This window comes from Corythoichthys intestinalis, chromosome 3 (genome assembly GCF_030265065.1).
Source record: "Corythoichthys intestinalis isolate RoL2023-P3 chromosome 3, ASM3026506v1, whole genome shotgun sequence".
In the NCBI taxonomy this organism is placed as follows: Eukaryota; Metazoa; Chordata; class Actinopteri; order Syngnathiformes; family Syngnathidae; genus Corythoichthys; species Corythoichthys intestinalis.
This window is the reverse complement of record NC_080397.1, coordinates 28,415,507-28,427,806: the sequence shown is the minus strand read 5'-3', so window position 1 is coordinate 28,427,806 and position 12,300 is coordinate 28,415,507. Positions and strand designations below refer to the sequence as shown.

General features: G+C 43.1%; 1 protein-coding gene across 1 annotated transcript in view; it reads right to left on the bottom strand.

Annotated features, from left to right (window-relative positions):
- The window catches only part of msh3 (mutS homolog 3 (E. coli)), a 104,080-nt gene that overhangs the window by 70,172 nt on the left and 21,608 nt on the right, over positions 1-12,300 (bottom strand). Inside the window, exons 9-11 of the mRNA XM_057832069.1 lie at positions 9,513-9,622; positions 6,807-6,921; positions 4,412-4,496 (exon numbers count right to left, since the gene is read on the bottom strand). Coding sequence (XP_057688052.1) covers positions 4,412-4,496; positions 6,807-6,921; positions 9,513-9,622 — 310 coding nt within the window. The remainder of the gene's footprint in view (positions 1-4,411; positions 4,497-6,806; positions 6,922-9,512; positions 9,623-12,300) is intronic.

Sequence of the window (12,300 nt, the reverse complement as noted above, 5' to 3'; positions counted from 1 at the left end):
GAGAGATTTTGAGTAAAAATTTCCTTCCATCAGCAAGGGCATTGAAGATGAGACGTGGCTGGGTCTTTCAGCATGACAATGATCCCAAACACACAGCCAGGGCAACAAAGGAGTGGCTTCGTGAGAAGCATTTCAAGGTCCTGGAGTGGCCTAGCCGGTCTCCAGATCTCAACCCCATAGAAAATCTGTGGAGGGAGTTGAAAGTCCGTGTTGCCCAACGACAGCCCCAAAACATCACTGCTCTAGAGGAGATCTGCATGGACGAATGGGCCAAAATACCAGCAACAGTGTGTGAAAAGCTTGTGAAAAGTTACAGAAAACGTTTGGCCTCCGTTATTGCCAAAAAAGGGTACATAACAAAGTATTGAGATGAACTTTTCCATCCATCCATCCATCCATCCATTATCTTCTGCTTAGTCCGGGGTCGGGTTGCGGGGGCAGCAGCTTTAGCAGGGAAGCCCAGACTTCCCTCTCCCCAGCCACTTCAGCCAGCTCCTCCGGCGAGATTCCAAGGCGTTCCCAGGCCAGTCGAGCGACATAGTCTCTCCAGCATGTCCTGGGTCGACCCCGGGGCCTCCCGCCGGTGGGACATACCTGGAACACCTCTCCAGGGAGGCGTCCAGGAGGCATTCGAACCAGATGCCCGAGCCACCTCAACTGGCTCCTCTCAACGCGGAGGAGTAGTGGCTCGACACCAAGCCCCTCCCGGATGACCGAGCTTCTCACCCTATCTCTAAGGGATGTATCCGGGATCTTGTTCTGAGGTGAGGGTAGGAACGTAGATCGACCGGTAAATCGAGAGCTTCGCCTTTTGGCTCAGCTCCTTCTTCACCACAACGGACCGGTGCAGAGTCCGCATCACTGCAGATGCTGCACCGATCCCCCTGTCAATCTCCCGCTCCCTCCTACCCTCACTCGTGAACAAGACCCCAAGATACTTGAACTCCTCCACTTGGGGCAGGATCTCCTCCCCGACCCGGAGAGGGCATGCCACCCTTTTCCGGCTGAGGACCATGGTCTCGGATTTGGAGGTGCTGATCTTCATCCCAACCGCTTCACACTCGGCTGCGAACCGCCCCAATGAGAGTTGGAGGTCACGGCCTGATGAAGCCAACAGCACCACATCATCTGCAAAAAGCAGCGATGAAATGCTGAGGCCACCAAACCGGACACACTCAACGCTTCGGCTGCGCCTAGAAATTCTGTCCATAAAAATTATGAACAGAATCAGTGACTAAGGGCAGCCTTGGCGGAGTCCAATCCTCACTGGGAACGAATTCGACTTACTGCCGGCAATGCGGACCAGACTCTGACACTGGTCGTACAGGGACCGAACAGCCCTTACCAAGGGGCTCGGTACCCCGTACTCCCGGAGCACCCTCCATAGGACTCCCCGAGGCACACGGTCGAACGCCTTCTCCAAATCCACAAAACACATGTAGACTGGTTGGGCGAACTCCCATGCACCCTCAAGGACCCTGCCGAGGGTGTAGAGCTGGTCCACTGTTCCACGGCCGGGACGAAAACCACACTGCTCCTCCTGAATCCGAGATTCGACTTCGCGCGGGCCCTCCTCTCCAGCACCCCTGAATAGAATTTACCGGGGAGGCTGAGGAGTGTGATCCCTCTATAATTGGAACACATCCTCCGGTCCCCCTTTTTGAAAAGAGGGACCACCACCCCGGTCTGCCAATCCAGAGGCACTGTCCCCGATGTCCACGCAATGTTGTAGAGGCGTGTCAGCCATGACAGCCCTACAACATCCAGAGCCTTTAGGAACTCCGGGCGGCTCTCATCTACCCCCGGGGCCTTGCCACCGAGCAGCTTACCAACCGCCTCAGTGACTTCAACCCCATAGATCGAAGAGCCCACCTCAGAGTCCCCAAACCCTGCTTCCTCAAAGGAAGGCGTGTCGATGGAATTGAGGAGGGCTTGGAAGTATTCTCCCCACCGACTCACGACGTCCCGAGTCGAGGTCAGCAGTACACCATCTTCACTATACACAGTGTTAATGGTGCACTGCTTTCCTCTCCTCAGACGCTATATGGTGGACCAGAATTTCCTCGAAGCCGTCCGGAAGTCGTTTTCCATGGCCTCGCCGAGCTCCTCCCATGTCCGGGTTTTTGCCTCAGCGACCGCCGAAGCCGCAGTCCGCTTGGCCAGCCGGTACCTGTCAGCTGCCTCCGGAGTCCCACAGGCCAAAAAGGCCTGATAGGCCTCCTTCTTCAGCTTGACGGCATTCCTTACCACTGGTGTCCACCAGTGGGTTCGGGGATTGCCGCCACGACAAGCACCAACCACCTTACGGCCACAGCTCCGATCGGCCGCCTCAACAATGGAGGTGCGGAACATGGCCCACTCGGACTCAATGTTCCCCACCTTCCCCGGGACAAGGGAGAAGTTCTGCCGGAGGTGGGTGTTGAAACTCTTTCTGACAGGGGATTCCGCCAGACGTTCCCAGCAGACCCTCACAATACTTTTGAGCCTGCCAGGTCTGGCCAGCAACTTCCCCCGCCATCGGAGCCAACACACCACCAGGTGGTGATCAGTTGACAGCTCCGCCCCTCTCTTCACCCGAGTGTCCAAAACATGTGGCCGCAAGTCCGATGACACGATTACAAAGTCGATCATTGAACTGCGGCCTAGGGTGTCCTGGTGCCAAGTGCACATATGGACACCCCTATGTTTGAACATGGTGTTCGTTATGGACAAACCGTGACGAGCACAGAAGTCCAATAACAGAACACCACTCGGGTTCTGATCTGGGGGGCCATTCCTCCCAATCACGCCCCTCCAGGTCTCACTGTCATTGCCTACGTGAGCGTTGAAGTCCCCCAGTAGAACAAGGGAGTCCCCAGAGGTGGCGCTCTCCAGCACACCCTCCAAGGACTCCAAAAAGGGTGGGTATTCTGAGCTGCTGTTCGGTGCATAAGCGCAAACAACAGTCAAAACCCGTCCCCCCACCCGAAGGCGGAGGGAGGCTACCCTCTCGTCTACCGGGGTAAACCCCAACGTACAGGCACCAAGCCGGGGGGCAATAAGCATGCCCACACCTGCTCGGCGCCTCTCACCGTGGGCAACTCCAGAGTGGAAGAGAGTCCAACCCCTCTCGAGAGATTTGGTACCAGAACCCAAGCTGTGTGTGGAGGAGAGTCCGACTATATCTAGTCGGAATTTCTCTGCCTCACCCACCAGCTCAGGCTCCTTCCATGCCAGAGAGGTGACATTCCATGTCCCAAGAGTTAGCTTCTGCAGCTGGGGGTTGGACTGCCAAGGCCCCCGCCTTTGGCTGCCGCCCAACTCTCTGCAAAAGATGAACTTTTGGTACTGACCAAATACTTATTTTCCACCATGATTTGCAAATAAATTCTTTAAAAATCAAACAATGTGATTTTCTGTTTTTTTTTTCCACTTTCTGTCTCTCATGGTTGAGGTTTACCCATGTTGACAATTACAGGCCTCTCTAATATTTTCAAGTGGGAGAACTTGCACAATTAGTGGTTGACTAAAGACTTATTTGCCCCACTGTATATAGAACGAGATGCGAAATGACAGACACGGCGGCGTTTGTAACTTGTATAGGAGCTAGATGCGTTAGTAAACAGCCGCTATCTTAAAGCAGTAGACTTCTTAGGAAGGCTCTGTTGTACAGAACCTTCCTAGCGAACCTAAGTAACTTTTTATCTATAATCCGGCAAAATCTTGACTTGAATCTATCTTTAAATGATGAAACAATTTTAAAACTTTCACATGTCGAAAGCAGACAGAAGGGAACTAATAGAAAAATGGGAGCAATTTTAACAACTTTTAACGGTTGATTCAGGGTAAAGGGTAAAATAGGGTAAAGAATTGGGCTGGGGCCAATTGTCCCAAAAACCCTTTAAAATTCACATAGTGTGACCTATGTTTAAAACATGAATATTATCACCAGTTAATTTGCCAAGTAACTAATTACCGGTACTTTTAAATTCAGGTAACCGAGTTACTAACGCAATTACTTTTTGGGAGAAGTAATTTGTAACTATAATTAATTACTTTTTTAAAGGAAGATTAAAAACACTACTCCCAACAGATAGAGGACTGACTATTCACTGAAAGATATTGAAAGAAGCCTATAAAATGGGGGCAAACAACTCCAAACCTGGTCTAAAACGAGCGTATGAATAGGGGGACCTGCATCTTACTTAACCGTCGCCGAACCCCAGGTTAAGAACCAGCGATTCAGATGGTTGCAAAGTGAACATGGGATGACTGAGAACGAGGTCCCATGTTTAGTCAGTGAATTACTGTCAGTCTTCCCAGTTCTGATGGATTGGACATCAATCGCTGTCATTGGCAGCCAATGAGTTAAAGGTAACTGCACTGCTTCAGTTTTAGGAAAAAAAACAAAGAAAAATTATAAATGAATCACCTGATTGTTAAGGACTTCCAGGTTCCTGAGGGTGGACGCACTGAGGATCATTCCCTGTGACTCACTCGTCAGACGTTGGAAGTAGCTGCACACAACAACACTGAATCAACCCAATATACAGTGCAAGCATAATACAGTCGTAACTCGAGATATGAAAGCTTCGGCACACAAAAAATTCATTTTATGAAAAGCTTTTTCATGAAAAATGATTCATCATACCAAGGACAATACCTACTGTAATAGATCATTCTGGCTCGCAGGAATGCAATAGTGTAACTACGTTTGAAACTATGTAAACACATAAAATATACACACCACGATGTGCAACATAATGCTAATGGAAATGAAACAAAAAAAGAATATAATTTACAAGGCACAAATAGCAGATGAAACAGCAAGCAATGTCTGCTGAAAGTTAGCTTGTCTTTTAGCACTCTGTTTTTGCTATGAGGTGGAGTAATCATGTGATAACATTTGTAGATTGAGCCTAACAAACTTGTTAGATTTAAGCGCCATTAGGAGGCAACAAAGCATTCCAAATAAAGACAGTAAGGGTGTAACGGTACATGTATTTGGATTCAACCGTTTCGGTACGGGGTGCTCGGTTGGGAACGGAGGCGTACCGAACGAGTTTGACTTAATGTAACCCTTACTTTTCGAGGCTGTGAGTCGATCGAGTTACAGTTTCTTTGTGTAGATTATATTTACTCCGTCTTCTCTACTATAATGAGGACCAACAAGGTAGGACAGTACATAACCCAGAAACGTCAACGGCGCGACAACGTGGCCGCCGCGAGAACGCAGTGAAACGCGGGCGTTAAAGTCAATCAGCCAATGCACACCAGTCGCAGTGCGGCCGCGTGTTAAGCGCGCCCCAGAAGTGGCTCAACGCGACGCACGCGAAAAGACCGGCAGAGTTTATTATTTGATGCGAGACGCAGCCCTCCTGCTTCAATACTACTAGCTAGGATCTGGCAGACTGGAAGTCACGCGTGTAAAAATACGGCTCAAACTAATATGCAATCGTAACCCATTTTTTGAGTCCATCAGATCTCTTGAGTGGTAGATCGGCGCACAGTTGACTTGTCTTTGTTGATTTACTGCTGTCTTCTCTGCTATAACAATAACCAACAGGGCCCCGTGTTCAATACAAAACCCTCCTACCACAACAAAATAAGTAGGAACTAATATTCACATAGGAACTAAAGTTATACATTTTAAAATATACAATATAAATGAATACTACATCACATTTGTAAAATATAAACACATAATAAAATAAATAATAGCCCATTTAAATAAAATAAATTGAAATGAGCTAAAACAACTAATTAAATAATAAGAATAATACACAGATCCTGCTTACACAATTAAATTTATTAATTTCTGTGTGGCGCTTTAACTTGAGAAAATCCACCAATAAAGCTTTTGAAAACCGTTCATAAGAAAAAAAAATGATTCATTGAGGCATTTCATTTGTAAAATACATGTTAAAATCTTTGTCATTGGGATTGCTTTTCTCTTTAGCACAGGACTTCTTTTTTCTTCTTCCTTTCAGAAAGAAAGCTGACCAATAAGCGGGGTCTGAAAGGCAAATTATTGTTGGATTATCTTTAAATACCCGCTACTTTTTGAGCAGAATTCTAGCTTTGTATAGGCTAATGTCCCTATTGTTGAAAGCACAAAAGTACGTAATAAACAACTGGAACATTTATATTTTGCATTTTGTTTTCTTACTGTACCAAAAATGAACCAAACCGTGACCTCAAAACCGAGGTACGTACCGAACTGAGATTTGTGTGTACCGTTACACCCCTAAAAGACAGGGAATCAGTGGGCATGACATCAAATTTAATGTAGTGTTTTAGTAGAGCTTGAAACAAATTTATATGTAAAACACACTTCATTAGATGAACAAAATTAATGATACGACAGCAACTCCGGAATGGATTAATTTCGTATCTGAAGGTACTACTGTAAAGTATTATCCATTTTTCTAGGTGGCGTTCATGCAGCTCTCTTTAAACAAAATAAGCTTAGTCCTTTTAGATTGACCCCCTCCCCATTTCATTTTTACTTAGAGTAAATGATCATGTTTCATAGCCAGTGAGGACAATAACATCAATAAATTTCGACTGCATGGAGCAGGCCAGTCAAAATGGATTGGACGACTACCACTGTCATTGAGTTTCGAAATGGATCCCAGTTAACGCCCCTGTAATACAAAGTTTTAAAAGGAATGGTAAAGAAAAGCACTCTAAACGCTTTCAAAAAGACCTGAGTTTGTTTCAAGTGGAAGTACATGAAAAATGGCGACGAATGGAGGGTGAAAAAGGAAGGTTCAAATGTGAAAACAGTCTGAGTGTTTACATAAACGTTTGCATCTGTTGTTTACCTTTCACTTCTAAGCACTCTCTCCAAGTTGAACTCTTGGAGGTACTGGATGAGAGGACCCAAACAGCAGATCACTGGGCTCTCTAATGATGCCACATTAGATAGAGAGCGACAACCTGGATAACACAAACATTTTTACTAATCTAATCCACTGCAAGAAGATGAAAAGGTCATATATTGCACCAAAAAATTGACATATTTTGAAACGGTATCACAGTTTCAAAAAAATATTTGGCGGAAAACACAGACAAGACTGGAAAAGCAGTTTCTGCTCTTGCACTCCTCTTTTTGATATCTAAATAAACTGTGGTATTTTAAGCCAAAACAACTGTTGTGTTTGATAGAACAATAAGTCTATATGCTGCCATAGCAGATTCATGGCGCATTGAGCCCCCGACCTATTTTCAATTTGTCCGTTTTACTCGGGTAACCCGTTTACAGATGTCGTGCAACCGCTTTTGCTTCAGCCCAGCCATAAAAAGAAGTAATTATATTTATTAATCAAAATGTCTGTCATTTTTGGCTTAGTATCATTAATTGTCAAATATTTCGTTTAAAAAAAAAAAAAAAAGACTTTAAAAAATTATTCACTCGCATATTTTAAACTTTTAAACAAATTAAGTCACAATGAAAAAAATGGCGTCTGTAAAAAAAGTCACGGATATCTACCTCATAACTATCGATTAACTGTATTTTTTGTTACTGTCGCATTTTCCCCAATATGTTGGATGGTAAATAATCGATCCAAACAAAGAACAATTAAAAAAAGCGTTTAAAAGAACATCTCGACCACACCTTGATGTCTGTGATTTCTGCATCACGACCCTTGTCATATTACCATGTTTCACTCATATAATCCCCCAAAAATCCGGTTGTGGCCATTAACATCTATGTCTTGACACTCGATGACACCTTCTACATGAAGTTTTTGGATCGAAACAAGGAAAGTACGCGATATCATCTCGTTAAAATCATGGCGTCTTTAATTCTGTTCTCGCGTGCTCTCGCCTCCAATTAGGGTTTTGCTGTTTAATTTTATTTTTTTATTAATGCCCTTCTGTTCAAAATTTTTCTTCCCCCAGAAATTTGAGATTGTAAGCTTTCCAATGATGTATCACACGTGCATATCGGACAATTTTGAAATTTGGCCAAATTGGGGGTCTCAGAGCGGAACTTTAAGTCACTTGAGAGTTTTCCGCCATATATATATATATATATATATATATATATATATATATACATATATTTTTTTTTTTATTATTATTTTTTTTTTTTTCCCTAAAAAGGAACCAACAGGTTGCTCCCAAAATGTTCCATTAGAATAGTGTCTGCGTTAGCTCACTAGCTGCCATTGACGGCGCTAGACATCCAATGCATTTTGACTGGATCAGACGTTTAACCCTGTCAATAGCACTGAAACCAGAGCATTCAAGGCCAGTCTTGTGGGCATTGACAGGTTACTTTCAATTGATTTGGAGTTCAAAAGGATTTGACGTCTACTAGTGATATTCATTCCAATTCACAGAACAAGGCTGAAAAGAGCTTGTTTTTCTGTTTATTAATTGTTGTTACTGTGGTCCCAGCTCTCTGTAGGTCATTCACTAGGTCCACCCGTGTGGTTCTGGGATTTTTGCTCACCGTTCTTGTTATCATTTTGACGCTACAGGGTGAGATCTTGCATGGAGCCCCGGATCGAGGGAGATTATCAGTGGTCTTGTATGTCTTCCGTTTTCAAATAATTGCTCCCATAGTTGATTTCTTTACACCAAGTGTTTTACCTATTGCAGATTCAGTCATCCAAGTCTGGTGCAGGTCTACAATTTTGTCTCTGGTGTCCTTCGACAGCTCTTTGGTCTTGGCCATATTGGAGTTTGGAGTGTGACTGACTGAGGTTGTGGACTGTGTCTTTTATACCGATAATGAGTTAAAATAGGTGCCATTAATACAGGTAATGAGTGGAGCCTCATTAGACCTCGTTAGAAGAAGTTAGACCTCTTTGACAGCCAGAAATCTTGCTTGTTTGTAGGTGACCAAATACTTATTTTCCACTCTAGTTTGGAAATAAATTCTTTAAAAATCAAACAATGTGATTTTCTGGGGGTTTTTCCCCCCATTCTGTCTCTCATGGTTGAGGTTAACCTATGTTGACAATGACAGACCTCTCTAATCTTTTCAAGTGGGAGAACTTGCACAATTGGTGGTTGACTAAATACTTATTTGCCCCACTGTATATACTGTATATCTCATTTAAATCATAATTATTACATTAGCTGTGCTTAAAAACAATTTTTAAAATATATACATATCATATACGGTTTTTGTTTTATTAATCATAAAAACATGTTTTACATGTATTTTTTTCCAATATTGATAAATCTGAATAAATACACTGAACACAAATTTATTATGATTTTTTAAGATAATGTAAATAGGCTCCGCCTCTCCTTCACAGCTTTCCAATTTTTGCGGGGGGCAGGCCCCATCAACCGTGAAAAATGAGGGATCACTGTACAGTCATATCGTGAGATCATCGTTATCGTGAGCCTTGTACCGCAAATCTTATCATGAGCTACCTAGAGTTTGTCACTCCTATTACAGTGGGGAGAACAAGTATTTGATACACTGTACGATGAAATTTTAATGTTTTGTTTAGAGAAAAAAGACAAAAAAATTACAAATGAAAAAGAACATATACACATAAACAAACCTTCAACCTGATTGTGGCAATAGAATTCAGTGACTGTGTTCATTGCAGAAGCAAACTCAAACTGGGTGCTGTCCCTCTTTTCAACACGCACTTTGTCGTCAGCCTGAGTACTGAAAGGAAATGACATGAATAAAAGCAAATATGTCATTTTTCCTACCTAATGAAATGAAAAAAAAAAAAAAAACAAGACGACGCACACACGGCAAATGCACCGCTCCATCACATCTCATTCATTTGTGCTGCAATGCTGCTTTCAAGGACTTGCTAGCTTTGTCCAACCTGTTGCCACGGCAACTTAGGCAAGCACGAGGCTATAGATGCCTTTTCTTTCATTATACACACACACGAGCCATGTTTCAGTCTGCCACTAGTCAGACTGGAGGCAACCATGTTATTGTTCCAGTAACCTCCATAAATCATTTAAGCAGCCAGTTCAAGTGATGATGAGCTTCAATTGATCAAGTCAAGCTCAGTGAAAAACATTCACCAAACCTAAAATTAGTGGATGAAAAACCTACAAAGAGGTTGAAGCTCACATGAAATTACAGAAAAGATTACTTTCCCCCTTATTTGAAAGGCTGAATTGGTAAGACACTAGTCTTCAGCAGACATTTTCTGCATATTTCCAATCAAGAGGGTTTCATTTTTCCCCAAGTATGATGCACTGGAAACGGGCGTCAAAGTCATTTTGGTTCACGGGCCATATTTTTGGCAATCAGATATCAGTTTATTTTTGGCGAAATAAGTTAGGTCACTGGCTGCCATTGACATCGCTAGATGGACTTTTCGGTCAAGAAGAAATAATGTCAGAGTTGGTTCTCCTCCAATCCAGGGGGCGGTAGAGGCAATGCGCCAAAATCAAAAGCCAAGCTTACGGAAAAAAGGAGACAAACCAAAACAGAGGAAGAAGATGTTTTCACTGATCACTACTCAGAAAGTTATGGTGAATGTACAGAGTGGGAAGTATTTTATGCAATATAGCTAACAATTTATTTTAAATTTTCAAATTCGTAAATGTATATTTTGCTCTAGCCATAGGCTGAAATAATTGAAACACTGAGTGAGTATATATTTTTGCACTATTCCAAGAGATACTTTTTCAGTTTTGGAACGATTTACACTTTTTATTTTAGCCAATATAAAACTATATCTTCTGTGGGAGTGTATGTTCACTGTTAATTGTTTACAGTTAACTGTGTGTAAGCCAGAATTGAAAATGGTAAAATCTTATTTTTTACAACAAAGTTACCAAGGTTGCCAACTAGCGAGCGCTACCTGACTTTAGTTTAACGGTTACCTCAGTCGTTGCCTACAAAAAAGGATGTGTTGTCTATTGCGCACATAAACTGTGACTCATAGAAATTCACAAGTTTGATGTACTCTTCATTTTGCTCTGTAATAAGTGCTGCTTTTTAGTTTTAGCCAAAACAACAAACTTCAACTTTCAAATGCTGTGATTAAAAAAAAAGCGCTTTTGTTTTTCCTGTTGTACTGAACCCGTACCGAACAGTGACCCTCGTACCAAACTGTGACCTTCGTAACGAGGTACATACCGAATCGTGACTTGTGTGTACCGTTGCACCCCTAGTGTGTAGAGTAGCCCAAAATTTTACTCAAGCGTAAAGAGTAACACACACTAGCGGCAGCCCCGTGTGAAAAGCGGCCCACGGCAAACGCAAAACGGGAGGAGCTATGATCGCTGACGTAGACGTTGTCAGAAAGTCAAAGCCGGGCTGACTCCAGCACACATATTCACTATAATCCTAAGCACCAAGGCATTTTTTATTCATTGTATCACAAGAAAACGGCTACTTTTCCTATTTCAAGGAGTAAGGGAGATTATAATCAATGTGTAAAGAGTTTTACTACTTTAGGTGAGAAGGTTAATAGTTTAGGGTTAGGGTGAACTACATTTCTACACAAACGCACATCTAGGTACCATTTAGCTTAGCAAGGAGAGCTATGAGAGTCATTTTTTGAGTGTCCCAGAGCTCGCGAAACTTTACAAAAGTGCATTTATCAAGGTTTCGTAAGCCGTGATTTCGATATATCTGGCGTCAAAACAGCCTTGATAGTACAGATACTGTATAAGTACGCTGCCCCTCTGTTATTGGATGTGTTGTTGACGACAGCGCGGCTGCGCTGTGAAAATAGAACAAGTCTCGATTTTGGGTGGGCTGCAGCTATCGATTATTTTAGTAGTCGATTCATCGATGAACTAGAATAATCGAGTAATCGGATAAGGAACATAAAATATGAAAACCTGAGCTTATCCCCAAGTGGTATAAAAAAAATAAATAAATGAGGATCTCAGTACAACAAAGGAACAATTGGCTTACATGGCAAAAGTCTGCTAGCTTTCATTCATTCACCCATTTTCCATGCCGCTTTTCCTCACGAGGGTGGCGGAGGTGCTGGAGCCTATCCCAGCTAACTACAGGCAGTAGGCAGGGTACACCCCAGGCATGAAAATCTCTCACCTTTCGGTGAAATTCGCCGTTTTGAAGTCAAAAAGGGCGACCTACGTGAATTGCGTAGATCCGAGGAGAAATTATTTTTGGGGGTGGGGGGGTCGGGAGGTTTTATTTAATTATTATTATTATTATCATCATGTAATTAACTTAGTACATAAACTGAGCACTTAAGAACACAGTCAGCAAATCCTTCTAGATGCTTCGCTGACGAGAACCAATCATCAGCCCAAGCTGCGTTCCATTATTCCAAACGCGCGCACTCCTTACTGTACATGGAGCACTCGGAGAGCCTTTGGGTGGCATTGCAAAGCTGC